Source organism: Mesoplodon bidens (genome assembly GCF_964165515.1).
Source record: "Mesoplodon bidens genome assembly, chromosome: 2".
NCBI classification, from domain to species: domain Eukaryota; kingdom Metazoa; phylum Chordata; class Mammalia; order Artiodactyla; family Ziphiidae; genus Mesoplodon; species Mesoplodon bidens.
Window position 1 is genome coordinate 120,523,089 of NC_138177.1, and position 20,716 is coordinate 120,543,804.

Sequence of the window (20,716 nt, forward strand, 5' to 3'; positions counted from 1 at the left end):
TACTTGGAAATTGGACCTTTGCTGATGTCATCAAGTTAAGATAAGGTCATTAGGATGAGCCTTAATCCAACAGGACTGGTATCTTTTTAAGAAGACAATGTATTTTGTTAAAAAATTTGTATTTGGGCTTCCCTGGTGGCACAGTGGTTGGGAGTCCGCCTGCCGATGCAGGGGACACGGGTTCGTGCCCCAGTCTGGGAGGATCCCACATGCCGCAGAGCAGCTGGGCCCCTGAGCCATGGCCACTGAGCCTGCGCGTCTGGAGCCTGTGCTCCGCAACAGGAGAGGCCACAACAGCGAGAGGCCCGCGTACCGCAAAAAAAAAAAAAAAAAAAAAAAATTGTATTTGTAAAAGTAGATGACATTCATTTACCTGACTGAAGTCCAAAAAAGAGTTCCTCATCTTGAAGCAGTTCTTGAACACAATCTAACCTCATGTTAATGGTTTCAACATCAATTAGAGGTTCTAATATATTAGAACGAAGTCTTCTACTTCCTCCAGGAGTCTTAGTGTAATTTAGAACACCAAAGAGTGTGTGATTGTTCCTTTAAAAACACAAGTTAGGAAAATTTCATTAAGTATACTAAGGAAAATCCAATAAAACTGTAATTTAACTTTTAAAATAATCCTATCATTTACGGTAGTGATTCTCAAACTTTAATATGCATACAAATCACATGAGGATTCTGATTCAGTAGGTTTGGGATGAGGCTTGAGAATCTATGTTTCAAATACACTCAGGTATGCTGTCAGTCAGTGAAGCACACTTTGATTAACAAGATCGAGAGAATCTTCTTGCATTTAGTTAATGGCTTTTTTCATAGATCAGTTAACAATACTCAGACTAATATAAAATATTCTAGTCCATGGCATTCCATCAATAATAGCAAGATATCAACAACACATCCTTAAGGGGAGAGAGAACTTTTACACTGATAAAACGAGTATTTAATATAATCATTCTGTTCTAACTTAAGAAGTTAGAGAATTATAAAAGAGAAAGAAAGAAAATAATATCAGGTACAGAAACTGTTAAAAACAAACAAACAGGACTGTACAGAGAATGACCAGGAGGGCTGATTTAGTTAGGTTGGTTGAGAAAGACTTGTATGTATATTCGGCAGTTGAGTTAAGAAGGCATCCATGCCAAGATGATGATGAGATGGGAATAATGATGACAATTGATGGTGAGTACAGCTAACATATACTGAACACAAAGTATGTGCCAGGCCTTATTCTAAGCACTTTACATATATTGACTTATTTAATTCTAACAATGATAGTATGAGATAGATGCTATTATTAACAGTTTATAAGGGAAGAAACTGAAACACAAAGAAATTAAGTAACTTGCCCAAGGTTTCCAAATAAGTGAACAAGAAAAGAGTTACCGTTTAAAAGGGCAAAACAGAACAGCAATTTAAGCCCAGGCTCCAGAACCAGAAAGAAGACCAAAGTTGGTGGAGCACTGCAAGTGAGGGTAAGAATTAAGGGAGATGAATGAAGAAGTTGAAAGAGACCAGAACACAGAAGTCCTTGTAGGCCACGGTAAAGAGTCTAAATTATATTCTAAATATAACAGGAGCTCTGGAAGATTTTAAGCAGGAAAGTTCCAAGATCTAATTTCTGGTTTAAAAGGATCACACTCTGACCACTAGGTTGAGAAGAGACTAATTGTAGGAGGGGAAGAAAGCAGAGAGACAAGTTAGGGGCTATTATACTATACAGCAGTCCAGGCTAAAATGATGGAGGTATGGGTTAGGGTTGTAGCACCGGAAATGCTAAGAAGTGATCCAGAATACGTATGTACTCTAAAGGTTGAGTCAGGAGGATTTACTGACATACTGAATCTGGGTTAAGAGAGGAAAGGAAATAAAAATGACTCTAGTCATCAGACTGCCAAATTTTTGGTATATCAATTTAAACAAATTTTTAGGGAACTATTCAAATCAAGTCCTGGCTGGGAGTGGGGGTCATCATAGGTAAGTCACAGGCACAATTTTGAGAACTTGTCTTCTGCAGGAACAAAGGAAGTGGGGAGCATACCTAAATCTGCCATTTGTTATAGAAATCAATGGGTGAAACAGTATGCTGAACAAGTAACAAATCCATAGAAGCATTAGAGCTATTCAGACAGTTCAGAAGATAGCATGCCCATCTTTTAACCTAATATTCTTTGGTTCAAGTCTGTGAAAAGACCTCAATTTCTTCTTTCAACTATAATATGAACTCTTGGAGGTCAAATATCCTATCATTTAATATACAGCAGGAACTCAAGCAATGTTTGACAATGATAATGGTAAACAATGATTAACTATGAAATGTGACAAAGTAAAACTGAGTACAAAACCCTTTGTAATAATTACCAGCCTTGGTTATTGACTGTCTATGTTACCCCATGTTACTTTAATTTAGAAAGTCAATGACAGAGTACTTTATCCAGATATTATTTTATCCCTTTTTTCCTAGCAATAGAAAAAATATTATTTATTCACTAAGCTGAAAAAGAATAATTAAAATTAATTATAAACTCCTTTAAAACGTTATAGTTTTAGACCATGATTATTCAGTGGAACTACAAAGGTGTTGAGGTCACTACACTGACAATGACAAATAGTATACACAGTACTATTCTTACCCTTACTAAAAGTAGTGCCAACAGTACCTAGATAGATCTAAACTGTTCTTGATGATTAAAGTAAATAACAAAAAAATTAGATATTATAGGTTTCTAAGTTTGTAACTATAAATAATGTCTGGAGATTTCACATAATTAAAAGTTAAGTCAAGGGCTTCCCTGGTGGCGCAGTGGTTGAGAGTCCGCCTGCCGATGCAGGGGACACGGGTTCGTGCCCCGGTCTGGGAAGATCCCACATGCCGCAGAGCGGCTGGGCCCGTGAGCCATGGCTGCTGAGCCTGCGCATCCGGAGCCTGTGCTCTGCAAGGGGAAGAGGCCACAACAGTGAGAGGCCCGCCTACCGCAAAAAAAAAAAAAAAAAAAAAAAAAAAAAAAGTTAAGTCAAGATAAGAGCACACAAAGTGACAGAAATACTTAAACACTATGGCTCTGAAATTGGCAGTGAGCACCTTAAGGTTTCAATTGTATAAAGTACTCTTTACTCTATTCAGTACTCGTAATATTAAAATTTATGATTATTTTAAGTTTATCCCTTTCATTGATATCCGAAGTTATATTTAAGTACTGAAAGCTGAGATTTTACTCCAGGCTTACTTACTCCCAACTTGTACTTTACCAAAGCAAATAGCTTATGGTTTCCTTGCACATACCATATTGCTATATTGAAAATCATGCTTTCAAGACTTTGTTATTCACTGTCTTACTACCTTTTCTATTTCTTAATCTGGATAACTTCTTTTTTTAAAAAATATTTATTTATTTTTGGCTGCATTGGGTCTTCGTTGCTGCGCGTGGGCTTTTCTCTAGTTGCGGCAAGTGAGGGCTACTCTTCGTTGTGGTGCATGGGCTTCTCGTTGCAGTGGCTTCTTTTGTTGTGGAGCATGGGCTCTAGGAATGTGGGCTTCAGTGGTTGTGGCTCATGGGCTTTAGAGCACAGGCTCAGGAGTTGTGGCACACGGGCTTAGTTGCTCCGCGGCATGTGGGATCTTCCCGGGCCAGCACTCGAACCTGTGTCCCCTGCATTGGCAGGTGGATTCTTAACCACTGCGCCACCAGGGAAGCCCATGGATAACTTCTATTTATACTTCAAAACTCATATCAGGAAAAAAAAAAACCCTCATGTCAGGTATTATCTTCTCTAGAAAGCCTTTTCTAATTACTCCCCTTTTACTCCTTAACTAAGCCCAGTTAACTTTCTTTCTCTGCTATGATCCCATCATTTTTTTATGGAAACTTTCATATCACTATACAGTCGTCCCTTGGTACCTGTAGGGGATTGATTCTAAGACCTCTAGCAGATACCAAAATCCGAGGATGCTTAAGTCCCTTATATAAAGTGGCCTACTAGAGTGGGCCCTCCATATCCACAGGTTCCATATCTGTGGATTCAACCAACTGTGGGTCCCTAGGCTATGGAGCGCCTGATGTACTTAGTACATGTTAATGATACTATGATACTATGCATCTCCTCCTTTAGACTGTAATTCCTCAAGGAGAAAAACCATTACTCACTAATTCTTTGTACCAAATTGAACCCATATTAAACTATATAGGTTTATGCCTACTATAAGCACCACCACAGGTTGAGTACATTATCTTCTAATAACATTTTGATTCTAGTTTAGGTATCCCAACCACTATGAACCCTTATAAACACTGTGTGTTTGTGTGTGTGTGTGCACACACATGGGCAATCTCCCATTCTCCCTCTTATTCATGCTTACCATAAATATTCTTCTAACTAAAGCTAACAATAAACCAATAAAACCAGCAATCTAGTCATACACAAAGACCAAGTTGATTCAAGTATTTTCACTTTCTCAAATGATTATGTAGCCCCTTGAATTTCCTGTATTTAATGCTTTTAAAACTTGTTATTTTAACTTTGTAGTATTCTGCACACAACTTTTTTTATTATGGTAAAACATACAAAACACAAATTTTAGCATTTTAACCATATTAAGCACACAAGTCAGTATCATTAGGTACACTTGCAGTATTATGCAACCATTACCATCATTCATTTCTCATCATCCTAAACAGAAACTCTGAATCCATTAAACAATAACTCTCCCATTTCCCCACTTCCCCCAGCCCCTGGTAACCTGTCTACTTTCTGTCTCTATAAATTTGCCTATTCTAGGTACTTCATATAAATGGAATCATAAAATATTCTTCCTTTTGTGTCTGGCATATTTCACTTAACATAATGTTTTCAAGGTTCATACATCTCATGGCATGTATCAGAATTTCATTCCTTTTTAAGGCCGAATGATATTCCATTGTATGTATACACCTTATCTTTACACATCTTATTTTATCAGTCACTCATTGATGGACATCTGGTTTGTTTCCACATTTTGGCTACTGTGAGTAATGCTGCTATGAATATTTGTGTGCAAGTATCTGTTTGAGTCCCCGTTCTCAATTCTTTTAGGTATATACCAAGAAGTAGAATGTCTGTATCATATGGTAATGCTATGTTTAACTTTTTGAGGAACCACTATGTGGTTTTCCAAAGTGACTGCACCACTGTACATTCCCACTATAAATGGATTAGGATTCTCATTTCTCCATATCGTCACCAACAATTATTTTCCATTTACCTAATAATAACCATCCTAATGGGTATGAAGTGGTAATTGTGGCTTTGATTTGCATTTCCCTAATGACTAGTGACGTTGAGCAACTTCTTAAGTGCTTATTGAACCTCTGTATATCTTCTTTGGAGAACTGTCTGTTCAAGTCTTCTACCTAGTTTTGAAATGGGTTGTTACTTTTTTTTTTCTTGTTTAGTACAAATATATTTTTAAAACCTGATTTTGGTGAAACATCTAAGCTCACCAACAATGGTGTAAGGATTAAAAATATGTTTATTCAGGCTTCCCTGGTGGCGCAGTGGTTGGGAGTCCGCCTGCCGATGCAGGGGACACGGGTTCGTGCCCCGGTCCGGGAAGATCCCACATGCCACGGAGCAGCTGGGCCCGTGAGCCATGGCCGCTGAGCCTGCGCATCCGGAGCCTGTGCTCCGCAACGGGAGAGCCCACAACAGTGAGAGGCCCACGTACCGCAAAAAAAAAAAAAAAAAAAAAAAGTTTATTCAATATTTCTCCATCGAACAATTTAAAGAAATGTAAAGTAACTATTCATAGAAAAATGACATAATAAACTGATACATTTTCTAAGAGAAAAATGGATGATCTTACCTAGAGTCTTGATTATTAATTAGTAATTCAAGGTTTTGGGTTGATGATGAATCTATCATAGCTGTCTGTTCACTACCCTGGAAACAAATCTTCAGTGATTTTGGTGCATAAACTGAATTTTGAATAAATTCAACATATTTTAATAAAGCTGCAACAGCTGCAAGGCAGTAATACCTGTAAAGTGACCAAAGATACATCACTATAAATCTTTGGAATAAAAAAAAGTATTGCTATAAAAGAAAACATTTATTTCACTTTAATATTAGCAAAATTATAAATATTTGCATAGCATTGCTTAAAATCAAAGGGAAAAAGTGTTCCTGATTTTTGATAACTAGTTAAATTACCTCTAAAACATAAAAGTTGATAAAAAGAGACAATTTTCTAAAGTCTGAGACTTAAGGGATATTAGACTCCCAATAGGTCACATGTTAGAAGTCAACATTCAATGGTAATTTGTGTCAATTTTTGATGTACCATTCTAAATACACATTCAAATAATGTTGAAAAAGTCTGAGAGTTGTAAAGGTACTGTCAGGAGGTCCCAATGTATAGGAAAGCATGTTTTGATCTCGGTGAGAGTAGTCGTCATGATTAACTGAGCGAACAAGTGGTCTAACCTGGCTCAAAGTAAGTATCTGTTCAGCATGTTATAAGAAATATCCATTCCAAAAAGATCATTCCCTGTCACATTCTGAAGGAGTAAAGGTATGAAGTAACAGGAACACAGCTTTAACTGTGTTTCACTTCTGTACCCTCACATTTCTAGTTTGCTGTAGCTACTTGAGCTTTTCAATTCAAAGTAAAGTGAGCAGGAACCATTAAGGCAGTAGATTATGACTAATTTGGAGAAATTCCATAAAAGTTTAGTTAGCAAGATATGCCTTGTATATAACTTTGTTAACTATTTTACTATTTCAATAATTACTGAGTGTGCTTTATAAGCCAGGCACTTTTCTAGGTGGTAGGGAATATAGCAAAGAACAAAACACACAAAAGACCTTTCCATCCTGGAATACACACCAGGGATTTACTACTTGCCCTAAGTTTTAACTTACTTGGATTGAACCTCCATTAGGACAGTGCTGAATTCTGTTATGCATAATTGTTCAATGTACTCTAATCCTTTTGTTTCATTGAAGTATTTCCTTTGGACAGTAGTGAAATTAACGTTCTGAAAAGAATTTTTAATTTCAAAATAAATTTTAAGTTTCATGCACTTGCCCAAAACTGCTTTCTTAAATACATGCTCATACATGGGTAGATGACTTAAATACTGAATAAAGTTTATTTTTCAATATTTATTATTTTCTAGAGTTAAATACGTTTTCTTAGTTATTTACAAAAAGAATGATGGTCTGTCTTGCTAAGTGAATTATAGCAGTCTGTAGCTCTTATTAAGCCATATTTACATGAAATTTAAGTAAAATAATAAAAAATAAACATGAGAGTCTCTGACTTCTACTAATTTTATTCTACAGCAACAACAGCAACAAAGGTTTTACATTCAGCCTCACATACACTATCATAATTTAGAGAGGGTAAATCTTTGTAATACACTAGCTGGGGAAGCCAAAAATACCAATTCCAGCTATCAAATCTATGAAATGCTATTTACATAAGGTGAATTTAATTTATAGAATAAAGAAAAGCAGATAACGGAACTTTTTTTTAAAAGAGAAAAAAAAGCATGCAGCTGCAGAGTAAAAGGTCTGCCTACTTTGAATAAAAGTAATAGGTAAGAAAGGTATTAATAATATAATAACAATGGACCGTGAAAGAGCTGCAAGGCTGAAAAAAAACGTCATAAGCAGGTAGGGAATTTGTTATGTGCCAAGATTGTTTGAAGAGTTATCTCATTTAATCTTCCCAATAACCCTATGATGTAAGTCTTGTATCAATATTAAGTACAATTTTCCTCTAAGTCAAATTCTGAGAAGTCAAGCAACTTTTCTAATATACAACTGATATGTTCCAGAGCTGAGACTTGAATTTGGATTTGACTAAAAAGTCCATGTTCCTTACGCTTCATATTGCTTCTTATTTAATTGAGGTCTTTTTATGGTAAGTGTGATGATAATGATAACAATAACATTGATTTTCCCCTCTGTTTATAATGCTTTTATACCAAATACTTCTATGGCTCTCTCTCTCACTCCTATCAGGACTTTGCCCAAATGTAACCTCATCAGTGAGACCATTTCTGATTACCTTATATAAAATATCAATTCTCTAGGAGGAAGATACTATTATTGTCCCTATTTTACTGACGAATAAAAACTGAAGCTTAGAGAGGTTAACTCAACTTGCACACAGTCATTTAGAATCAGGATTTGAAACCACAACAGTCTAGCTCCTCTATTCTTTTTTTTAAATTTATTTATGTATGTATCTATTTATTTTGGGCTGCGTTGGGTCTTTGTTGCCGGCCAAGGGCTTCCCCTAGTTGTGGCAAGCGGGGGCTACTCTTCGTTGTGGTGCTCCGGCTTCTCATTGCGGTGGATTCTCTTACTGTGGAGCACAGGCAGTAGGCACACAGGCTTCAGTAGTTGTGGCACGCGGGCTCAGCAGTTTCAGCGTGCAGGCTCTAGAGTGCAGGTTCAGTAGTTGTGGCGCACAGGCTTAGCTGCTCCATGGCATGTGGGATGTTCCCAGACCAGGGCTCAAACCTGTGTCTCCTGCATTGGCAGGCGGATTCTTAACCACTGCGCCACCAAGGAAGTCCCTGGCTCCTTTATTCTTAAGCACTATGCTATATTGCCTTACATCTCAAGCGTAGTAAATGTAGGTTGTTTTCGCCTTTGGAGGATTCATCTATCCCACATTCTATGTTGTTCTGCCCACGTAGAACTGTCAATTACAGTACTCTGTGCCCCACAGCAAAAAGCAAATGACCTGGGATTAATCAATCATAGTGCTTTTACCCCCAGAAACAGTGATTAATCTAACATGTGGGAACATGAACAAAGCAGGAACAGTCAGGATCCTTCTCTTGAATTCATATGTGGACACTGGAAGGAAGAAGTTATTTTTTACTCTCAGTTGGCTAAGTTGAGTTGACATCAGCCTGGAGCCATGAGCAATAATTTTATTAAACCTCACAGAGAGATGGCAGTAGAGATGAGAGTAAGGATAGGATCTATCCAACCATTTGGCTTCCCAGTTACATAAGCCAAGAAATTTACTTTTTCACTTAAACTACTTTAAGTTGAATTTCTGTTACTCACAACCAAAGGACTTAGAATGCTTAATAAATACAAAATAATGAAGGTATATGGAAAGGTATACATAAATAAGGGTGATGAAAAGAAGTCTAATGTCATGAATGAAAGAGATAGAGTCCTAATAGAGACAACAGGTTTACAATAGGAACCATTTCTGGCAATAAGTCAAAGACAGCTGAGCTACATTGGATCTCTAAGAGCACAAGAAATCTTATATGACGGTAGATGCTGCATATATTAAGAACTATAAAGAACTCATTGGACCATAATCTCAACTTGGTTTCAAATGTGTTAAAGATAAGGCTACAGACACAACGAAATATAATATTCTGAAAATAATTTGCACTCCTCAAGAACTATTCTATCTGCAATGCTGCCTACTTGGTTCAGAACCACAGCCTCCATTCCACAAAGCAGGGAGATGTGCTAAAGGGAAGAGATAAACCGCATGGTAGACAGGCCCTTACTGAGAGGGAGAACATTAGCTGGATAAGGTTCCAGAGCACTTCCCTGTCACAGTCCCACAGATGGTGAGACAGTATGTGTTGCCAGGGGAAGTTGTAACAATTCTATAATAAAAATCAAATTCTCCAAAAGAAAAAGTACTTGCTGATAGTTGCTATCCTCTAGAAGAATAAGAACTTCACTTTCAACTAGTCTGGCAGCACAATAACTACTTTCCAGGAAGCTATACCTAAGGAAATCCATGCTTTCTCTAAGTGTCTGCTTCCTGTATACTCTGGGAAACTCCTTATTACCTAAAAGATTTTTCCTTTTTTTCAAAGTGTACCAAAGGGTACCAAATCAAATAAGTGAATTCCTTGTCATTTTTATTATATGTATTAATAGTCCCTAAGCTTAGGACTTGTACTTAGTGAGTACTTTAGGGTAAAGATACCCGAATTATTGTTCTTTAGGATGATATTATAAAATGGATTTTAAATAAGTAAGACAATCTTGAATGTTACTACTGAGAATAAAAATCACTTACCTTGAAATTTTCTGTGATGAGAGTAAACAACTTGGTTGAATTCCCCACAACACAAGCAGTATTTGACATTATTATTTCCAAAGGTGATAAAATTTTGAGTTTAGTGATCACCTAAAATTGTTTGAATAATTCCTTAAATGTAAGCTTAGGATTCTCTAAAACCAAAAAAGTTTCGTATTTTTCTGAGAGATAAAATTAAGTCAGAGACATACAAAATCACAACTGTTCTAATTATATGTTTCAATTAAATATACTTCTAATGGTAATATGTCAAACATACATCCTATAAAATTATAAATACAAAATATTATAATAAGCATAGGCTATATTTTACTCACAACAGTTTGTATCAGCTCTAAGCCCCCAAATAATTTGAACGTATCAAATATGTATTCCTAAAAAAATTTTTTTTAATAAATTCATCTACTCGGTATTTTATTCATCTCCATGAAAAACATAAACATTCAATAGCGTAACTATGGTGATTCAATCAATATGGCCACATGGGTACAGCTTAGAAGTTGAAAGGTACAGAAACACAGATGAGAAACATCTGCTTTATGACTGATGCTTTTCACAGTCTAAGGTGCATTTCTTAGAACTATTCTAGACACAGAAATACTTTATCAATATACTGAACATTCCCGGTTTTTAAAAAAAACTTTTATCCTATTCTTTTTAAATTGCATAGAAATGTGAAATACCAAATATGCAGTACTAATATCATTTAGGTTGTTAGGTATATTAAAAAACTAATTATTAGGTAGGGAAAGGAAGTCTATCTACTGGCAACCATAAAGGGGAATTAGGGAAAGAAATAAAGAACAATAAAACATTAAAAATAACATAGTATTTAATATGTTTTAATAATAGTAGGGGTCAAATAATTTATTTGAATATAGGAGTAGACTACCTCTACCTGATAAGTCACACAAATTCCCATAACAACAGGCCAATGGCCCAAGTTAATGATGAGTGATAGGAAGTGAAGGCAAGAAGTTGAAAGACTTAAATTATGACTGGTCTAAGACACCAGTTTCCCTTATCTCTGGAAAATACAATTCAAATACAGTTCAGTGGAAACAACCCTCTGGAGATAGCATTATTACATATGCTATCTTTGGAATGAGTCCAATATTTATTAATTTGAAGATATTAATTTTAGAAACTATATTAATAGTAATTTGGAATATTTAGGTAACATCAAAACATGTTATTTTAGAACAAAATAATATTAAAAAATTAAAATCAGATGTAAAACTTTAATTCAGAGTAACCTACATTGGTGTAATAATGAATAATCATTATTCTACCAAAAAGTAAACCAATTAGGAAAGCACTGACTTGAAAATCTGCAAAGTGCCCTCTAGATGAACCATTTCCTAGGAGTATAAATACTTACCTTTGCATATGTTGTGTTGTCTGCAAACTGAGATAATATAATTTGTGGGCTTTTTAAATCAATACTTGCCATTCCTATTTCACCTCTGGCAAGTCCTCTCCCTTCTACAACAGCTACAATAACTGATGGAGAGTGTGCAGAAACTGCAGATGAGGATGTAGCTATTAAAAAAAAGTGTTTTAAGAAAATGTATAAACATTAACAATACTTTCTAGTTCTTTCTCATAAAATCTCAAAGCACCAAGTCTAGGATACAGCTATTACTATCCAAGAAAGAAAAATCTCGTTTTGCTCATCAAAATATATCTTTCCATATATCCAGACCAAATAAAAATGTTAATTCTCTATTTTGCCAAAACTTAACTTCACATTTAAGAATAATAAACTTATATATTGTCTTATTTTGCATTTTATTGGAATGAAGTCATAAAGAAACACTAAATTTGCGATCAGAAAACATATTATTTATCTTACCTTGTCATTTGAGAGCTATATGAATTTGAGCAAATTATTTCATAATAAATAATCATATATCACAAAATATAATGTTAATACCTGCCCTACCTAACTCAAGAGGTAGCTGAAACACTCAAATGGGATAATAATATATATCAATGTATTTTACAAAGTATAAAACATTATATGGCTATAAACTCCATTTATGAGATATCTGTGTAACGTTAGATATCTTATTAATGTGCCAAGAATGTTCCAAGTTCTTTACTTGAATTAACTTTACTTCTCATGATTCTATCAACAGACATCATTATTTTCTCCATTTGCTTTTCAGGAGACTGAAGCATGAATGGAACTGGTAGAATTTGTATACAGGCAGCCTGGTTCCAGACCTGGTGCTCTTAACCACTACATATATTAGTGATTTTGAGATCTATGCCTGACAAACCATAAATATTCAGGTAAGTAGTTTAACCTTTCTAAATTTACCATTTCTTTATCTGTAAAGTGGAAATACCAAACCTTTTTAACAAAGTTGTTATTTAAGAATTAAACATAATATAGAAGGGTTTTATAAAGTATATGAAATTATAAGGCATTATTCATGGATAAAAAAATGTCAGACTACTAAACATACCTAAAATTTTATTTTCAAAGAAGCAAAATTGTCTTTTATCCCCTTTTCAACCTTTCAATATACCTTTTCTCCCCTCCTCACCCTCCCTAATCCAGAATCCTTTTTTCTTTTCTATTCTTCTAACACCTACAAAATTATTTTTACATTTATGCTATCTTAGTCACTAGTCAACTTAAGAGTTCATTTAAAAATCTATTGTGTCTAGATCTCAGAACCTTTTTTGCCATTAAAGCCTTTTTATACATGGTGATTGAGTTTATATTAGATCTATAGAAGTCAATTTAAGTTCTGCAATCGAATATGACCTTCCCATTCTTAACTGGAAACTTAATATCAAGTTTCAGTACTTGGAAATTCAGTACACACAGAAGACATCTCCCTTAAACTTTAAAAGAACACTTACGCAGTTATCTCTCTGTTATAAGTAATACTAAAATAAGCATCATAGTACATAAAGCTTTTTTCTGGGTCTCTTATTATTTCCCTAAATTGGCTCCTTATAAGTCAAATTATTGGAAAAAAGAAAACCATCACTTTTAAAGGATCTCACATATATTGCCACATTTCTTTTCGGGATTGTACCAACTTTTAATTCCATCAGCAGTATATGAGAAAAACCAATCTTACTGAATCCTTACCGTTACTAACTTCTGCAATGTATTATTATTGTTGTTGTTACTATTATTATTAGCTAGTTTAATGGACTGGTGCTTTAAATGTGTATTTTTTTAAGTTACTATCAAAATTGAACATCACTTAATATATCCATTTGTTTTCTATATTTTGAGATGTTTACATCCTTTTTGCCCAATTTTTACTAGGTCTTAATGTTTTTCAATCTGTTTTTATGAGAATCTTGTAAATCAATGACAACAACTTATAGTTGCTACCAATCTTACTTTTTTTGATATCACAAAGATTTCTACTTTTGTATAGAAAGTCTTTTCCTTTATAATTTCTTCCATTACTTTTCTGCTACGAAACTCCTTCATTGAGACATTTGATATTTATTACTATTTTCTTCTAACTTTTTGAGTTGTTTAGTTCATTCTGATCTCTCATTTGGGCAGAACTTTGAGCAGTATATTTGGTTCTCCACCTTGTCTGGCTTGTCTGGAATGAAAGATAACCAGAAGTACAGATTTAGACTCATTCATAAGCAGTTGTTAATGATTAGGTGGATGGTCAGGGACTTGAAGGAACAGAACTGGAAGATAGTGACAAGGAAAGTTGGGGAAGAGGTATGTGGATGGATCTCTTAGAGCTGGCATAGACTTTGAAAATATTTGTCTCATGTGAATGCTCACCAAAGGGCATCCACTGTAAAGGAGACTCTTGATAATAATGGACAAAATGATACACCCTATGATGTCAATTAGCCTCTTTTCCCAGCCACCAGTGTTTCCTTAATAGACCCATGAACAAATAGGCCATGGTGGCAAGAATGGAAACTATGCATCGGCTCAACAACGTGAACTTCCTCTTACGAAGGCTGACCTGGTTAACCCTACTGCTGAGTGCCTAACTGGCCAACAGCAGAGATCAATCAACATAAATGCCCCATACAGTACCATTCCCCAAAGGGACAACATACCACCTGATGGTATGTTGATTACACTGGATTTCTTCCAACAAGGAGGGAGCAGATATTTGTCCCCACTGGAATAAACACATATTCTAGATACAGATTTGCCTTCCTTGCCCACAGTGCCTCTGCCAGCATCACGATCTATGAACTTACAGAGTGCCTCATCCACCATCATGGCATTTCACACAGTATTGCATCTGATCAAGGAACTCACTTCACAGCAAAAGAAAAAAACGCATCAATGGACTCTGGCCCATTGAAACAATTAGTTTTACCACATACCCCATCACACAGAAATGCCTGGCTTAGCTGAAAGGCAGAATGACTTACGGAAGACTTAATGCCAATTGGGAGACAATACCCTAAAAGAATGGGGCTCTGTCTTACAGGATGCAGTTTATACTTTGAATCATAGATGCTGTATTCCTCATAACCAGAATACACAGGTCCAAGAATCAAGGGGAGGAAATAGGAGTGGCTACTCTCACTTCACTATTATCCCGATCAACCAACCCAAAGAATTTTTGCTTCCCATTCTGGCAATTTTGAGCTCTGCTGGTTGGGAGATCTTAGTCTCCACAAGGTTACTGGTTCCACCAAGTGACACAACAATAATTCCACTGAATTGGAAGATGAGATTGCCAACTGTCCATTTTAGGCTCCTTATTTATGCTACTGAACCAATAGGCAAAAAAAACGGGGAGGGGGTTATCTATGGATGGGGTGGTTGCTCCTGCCAGGGGGATATCATGTCGCTATACACAATGGAGGCAAATTGGACTATATATGGAGCCCAGGGGGTTCTCTAAGGCAGCGGTCCCCAACCTCTTTTGGCACTGGGGACCGGTTTCGTGGAAGACAATTTTTCCATGGATGGGGGAGGGGGTAGGTTCAGGCGGTAATGCAAGCGATGGGGAGTGACAGGGAGCGGCTGTAAATACACATGAAGCTTCGCTTACTCACCCACCGCTCACTTCCTGCTGTGCGGCCCGGCTCCTAACAGGCCATGGATGGGTAACGGTCCATGGCCTGGGAGATGGGAACCCCTGCTCTAAGGCACCCCTTAGTATTTCCAATAGTAAATGTTAATGGAAAACTACAGCAACCAAAAAGAGGCAGAATGACCAAGGACTCAGACCCTTCAGGAATGAAGGTCTGGATCATTCCACCCGTATTGCTGCAGGTAAGGGAAATATGGAATGGGTAGTGGAAGAAGGAAGCTATAGATATCAACTAGAACCTTGTGACCAATTACAGAAATATAAACTGCAGTAGCTTTGGATATTCTCTCTATGCTTTGTTATATGCATGTTTATTTGTATAAACTAACCATTTTTCTCTCTCTTTTCACTTTTAAAAAATTTATGCATAAGTTATTGGAGGTTAACTTTACAACTTAGTCTTTAAGTAACACAATATTCAGTGTGACCATGTCTGAATTTGAGATAATTAATATGCAATGACTGTTGGGACTATGAATCTTCTCATTTTGGGAACGAGTGAGAACCCCCTCACTCGTGAGTACAAATGTATACATCCTGTTAGGTAGAAACACAGAGTTGTTTTGTTGTTGTAAAGAAATCCAAATGGGTGTAGAATGACATATATGGACGCTGAATAGACAAAGGAGTTATGCCAGTTATCAATTTATTGTCACTCGGCTCCAAATTCACACTTCAATGTAAGCTCTGCAACAGGACAGAATTGCTGTATTTCTCCTTTAAAGTGTGCATAATGTATACTCCAATAAAGATTTTTTTAAAAGAAGTGTGCATAATGTTAAGTTTTCTCAATTGAGGGCACTGGAGGGAACTTGCATGATGAAGGGCTCTCCTGCAGTTTTCACTGGGTCAGCAGTGTAGGTATGAGGACATCTGGTGGTGATGTGCCCAGCTACATACCCAGAATGTGTTGTCCTCTGGCAATCACACAGCCGCAGCATGGCACGGTAACAATCATCTTACAGCCCTCTCAACAGAGATATCCTGCATTCCAGGCCTCCTGTCCATACTAATTCCTTAGGCTCTTTCACTCTCTATTCAGTCTGTCTCCCATAGTCCTCTTGATGCCACCACCCTTCCAACAGGGAGACTGTGTGCTCCAGGCCTCCAACCCACACCAGAGCCCACTCCCATTGCACAGCCATGTTATAGCCACCAGTTATAGTTCACCCACCCTGCCGGCTTCCTGTTTGCCTGGCCTGGCAAATCTGCGGTCACTACTGAAATTGCCATTCAGTATTCACCTTCTCCAAAGAGGTCAGTACCCAAGCGTTGGAAATGGGACCCAGAAGGGGGACACTTCCAAGTAGGACCTCTTAGGAGTCCCCTTAGCCCTAGGGTGCCTCACAGAGCTTCCTTATGTCCTATAGTTACTCTTTTATGAGTTTAATAATTCTTTATATTAAATCTTCCCTGTTTAAATTATTGTTTGGTTCTACTTCAGATTGTATCTTCACTGCTACAGTCTCTGTCTTCCTGGAGTTTATAGTCCATCAAAGAAGATGGACGACTTAAAAAAGATAATCAACCTCATTTATAACCAGGAAAATGCAAATTCAGACTATAGTTAGGTAGTATTTTACAACTGCTAGACTGGTAAATATTAAGGAGTCTGACAGTACCAAATGCTGGATAGGATACAGATCAACAAGAATGCTCATATATTGCTAGTAAGAGTGTATGTTGGTAGAACCACTCAGAAAAACAATTTGTCATTATTTTGTAAATGTATACATTCATATATCTTTGAACCAAGAGATGTTTACACATGTAGACCTATTTCACCCATTTTCCCCTCAAGAAAATCTACATTTAGATAAATTCTAAAATTTAAGTATTAAAAAGTCATTCAATAGTATTATCAGGATCAACTTTTAGATTTAAGCAAACGTATAGAAGGAAGGGCTTTCTCTTTCTTGTGCTTTTTTTGTCAGAATGATAAAATAATGTAGACCTGCCTTTTTTAACAAACAATATCACAAATTATGTAGACTTATTAATCCAGCTTCAAATTGTAGATATGGCTAAATTGATGTATTTATCGTTCAGTCTTCCACATTAGTTACAATTAACTACTCTAATATATAATTTATAAAACTTTAAAAGTTTCAAAAGATCAATTAGGCCAATATTCCACTCACTTTACCTGAATATTCCATTTGCAGTGTCCAACTTTTATAACCTGGTCTCTGGGGATTTCCAGCAGATAATGGAGTTTTTAGTATTTGAGGATAATTACTATCTCGCGCAGAGGATGAGCTTGTACCGACAGTAAAATGTGATGCAAGTGTGTTTTCTGCATAAGGTCTTTTGTTTGTAAAGTATGAACCTAAATTCAAAAAAAATTAAATATCAGATCTTAAAGATTCCGAATTATGCAATGTTGTACTAATTCCTATAATCTCTATAAAACTTCATCTGATAATGATTTTTTAGTGTAATAAATTATGACAAGTTTAACATTACTGATAAATAATCTTGTACTAAAGTATAATGAAAAGTGCTTGCTAATATGGCTTTTTCTTATACAAGTTGACTGACACTATTCTTGCTAAAATAACAAACTACCTTCTAATCTTCAAATATACGATATATTTACTTTGTATAGTATATTATAATATAGTAATTATAATACATAATTACTTTGTATAGTAATTATAATACATCTTTTCCTCTGTTGACCTCTTCATTGAAACTCTCTCCTCCCAGGTAACTGGTGTAAAGAGAGTTTTAGGCTCACTTCGATTCAGTTCCTTGTTTAGTTACTTACCTGCTGATATATTACCTATTTTATAAGGTTGTCATAAAATATGAAAGAATGTACATAAACAGCCTAGCATAGTGTCTTGGCACATAGGAGGTTTTTTTGTTTGTTTTTTACTTGAAGTATAGTTGATTTACAATGTTGTGGGCACACACAGAAGTTCTTACAAGTATATATTGGGTCTCTTTTCTCCTCTTCCCCTTGATTTCCATGACAACTCTCTATCTTGATTCTCCTTAAACCACTTCTTTTTAGTTTCCTTTGCCAGGTCCTTTTTCCCTCTGTCTGCCTCTTAACTGTTGGATTCCCAAGGTTCCATACTTTTTCACTTTCTCTCAAAATCAAAATTATACATTTTCTCTGGGCATCTCATCTAGTATTTTGGTTTCTATTAATATCTATTTCCTGACAATTCTCAAACCTTCATATACAGCCCTAACTCCTCTCCAACACTATAAACCATGGGGTGGCAAACTCCCTCTGTAAAATTGGGACAAAAGAAAAATCTACCTTGCAAAATTATTGTGAGGATCAGAGATACAAAATGCCAAGTAAGAAGCTAGAACAGAGTAGTGCTCATTAATTAGTGGATGTTATTACTGTTGAAAATAAATGGGTGAAAAAGCATTTCATGAAGGGGGGATTATACTGACAACGTAAACATGTACGTTGCCTTGGAGGAACTGCAAGTAGGTCAGTTAGGTCAGAAAGTAGGGTAATTATTAAGAAATGATAAGAGATAAGACTGCAAAGATTGAAAACAGATCCCAAATGGCCTTGGATGTCCTGATAAAGAGTATGATTTTTTAAAAAAGTATGATTTTTTTAACTGCAAATACAGAGTCACTGATTGAAGTGCCAAGGGACATAAAATTTTCATTTTCCGGGACCTCCCTGGTGGCGCAGTGGTTAAGGATCCGCCTGCCAGGCGACACAGGTTCAAGCCCTGGTCCGGGAAGATCCCACATGCCACGGAACAACTAAGCCCGTGCACCACAACTACTGAGTCTGCGCTCTAGAGCCCGTGAGCCGCAACTACTGAGCCCGCATACTGCAACTACTGAAGCTTGTGCGCCTAGAGCCTGTGCTCCACGATAGAAGCCACTGCAATGAGAAGCCCACACACCTCAACGAAGAGTAGCCCCTGCTCGCCACAACTAGAGAAAAGCCGGCGCGCAACAACGAAGACCCAACGCAGACAAAAATAAATTAATTAATTTAAAAAAAAAAGAGAATTAAAAAAAGATTCTCATTTTCCATATAACTCTAGCGACACTGTAAGTAAGCTTGAAAGAAAGAATACTTAGGAGTATGAGGCAATAACTCAGACATAAAACCATAAGGGCCTGTAATGGCACAAAAATAGAAAAGGACAGAATTATTTAAAAGATAAAGTTAGATAGAATTTAACTATTTGGATGTTAAGAGTGAGGGAATACTCGAAATTATTGGTCTCCTAGGTTTAAGATTTAGAAAACCCTATGACTGAGATAAGTAAGAGAAACAGGTTGAGGAGCTGCAGAGAGATGAATTAAATTAATCATAGAGTGAGTCTGAGGATTCCCACTGGTTCCTCACCAGAAACTTCAGAAGACAATCTGAAATAGGAATCTGGAGCATAGATGAGATCTGGGCTGTGGTGATAGTCACATTCAGACAGAAGTGGCCTAGGAAAAAACCTCCAAGGACAAACCAATAATTTGGGAACTAACAAAGGTAAGCATAGTTCTCTGGAAGGCAGGAGAAAAACAGGGGACAGTGGAATCAACGAAAGCAAATTAAGACGGTTTAAGAGAAGACCGGTCAAGAACATTAAACACAGTGGAAAGGTCACACAAGATGAACTGAAAAGTGACCGCTGAATTTGGCATTTGTTACCTTATCATTGACTTGCAATGTTGTCTGGAAAAAAAGGTGATGGTTTTGCCATGGAGAGTGACTGAATATAAAATAAACGAGTTGAACTCTCCTTGAAAAACATTTTTCATACTAAACATATTATTCACCTCAATTAGATAAAATGTTAAAGCTGGTCTGTTTTCACGGCATCCTAGGACTTGGAGAGTTAAGCTCAGGAGCCAAGAGGTTCACCACTTCTATCACCAAACTCATGCACAAATTCAGGCATCTGTCATCAGGGGCAGAGAGCTGGGACATCACACTGCAAGTTAATGCAACCCGCCTCAGAACCGAGCCACCCGCCATCACAGCCTTGTAATAAAACTAATTTGAAGAGTCCAGCCCTTTAGTCACTCAGAAACACTAAGTTCCCGGAGCATCCCATTCTCATCTTCCAAACAAACCCCAACTGATACTTCTGTGGTAACCACCAACCACGGCTCCCTGAGCCTCCGGGAATTCACACAACGGCTCCTTGCCTTGAGCTGGCTGCGCGCTGGGCGGGTGCCGAGGGAGGCTGCTGCTGCTGCTCCGGTCGCCCGCCGCTCCAGACGTGCCTGGAGGGGAGGACGAAGAGGCGGCCTGGGCTGAAGGGCATCTCTGAGGAGTCTCCTGGAGTCCGAAATTGTAGCGGGGACCCTGGGACCGAGCCTCTACCGAGGAGGGGGAACCCGCAGGGACAGAAGGCGAGGTTGGTGGTATCTCAGGCCTCAGCATGCTCTTAAACCCTCTCAGAACGCTCTTAAACCCTCTCAGAACACCCCTCTACAGGGCCCAAGCGCAGAAGCGACGCTGGGAAAAGTGCGAGCATGGTGCGCAGGCGCACAAAGCCGCATGGCGCAGGCGCAGAGCCCGTGCCGCAACCGCCCACCTTCCCCCGCCCCCACCCCATCCACACCGAAGAACGTA

At 37.2% G+C, this 20,716-nt stretch overlaps 1 protein-coding gene across 2 annotated transcripts in view; it reads right to left on the reverse strand.

Moving 5' to 3' along the window:
* The window catches only part of MSH4 (mutS homolog 4), a gene marked incomplete at its 5' end in the record, with an annotated part of 93,200 nt that extends 72,676 nt beyond the window's left edge, over window positions 1–20,524 (reverse strand). Inside the window, 7 exons of one of the 2 annotated variants that reach the window (XM_081225770.1) lie at window positions 374–546; window positions 5,846–6,019; window positions 6,904–7,019; window positions 10,061–10,171; window positions 11,463–11,623; window positions 17,291–17,473; window positions 20,287–20,524. In XM_081225770.1, coding sequence (XP_081081896.1) covers window positions 374–546; window positions 5,846–6,019; window positions 6,904–7,019; window positions 10,061–10,171; window positions 11,463–11,623; window positions 17,291–17,473; window positions 20,287–20,524 — 1,156 coding nt within the window. Of the gene's footprint in view, window positions 1–373; window positions 547–5,845; window positions 6,020–6,903; window positions 7,020–10,060; window positions 10,172–11,462; window positions 11,624–17,290; window positions 17,474–20,271 lie in introns of both variants that reach the window. The other variant, XM_081225769.1, reaches the window with a different exon arrangement.
* Window positions 20,525–20,716: the final 192 nt, after the last annotated feature.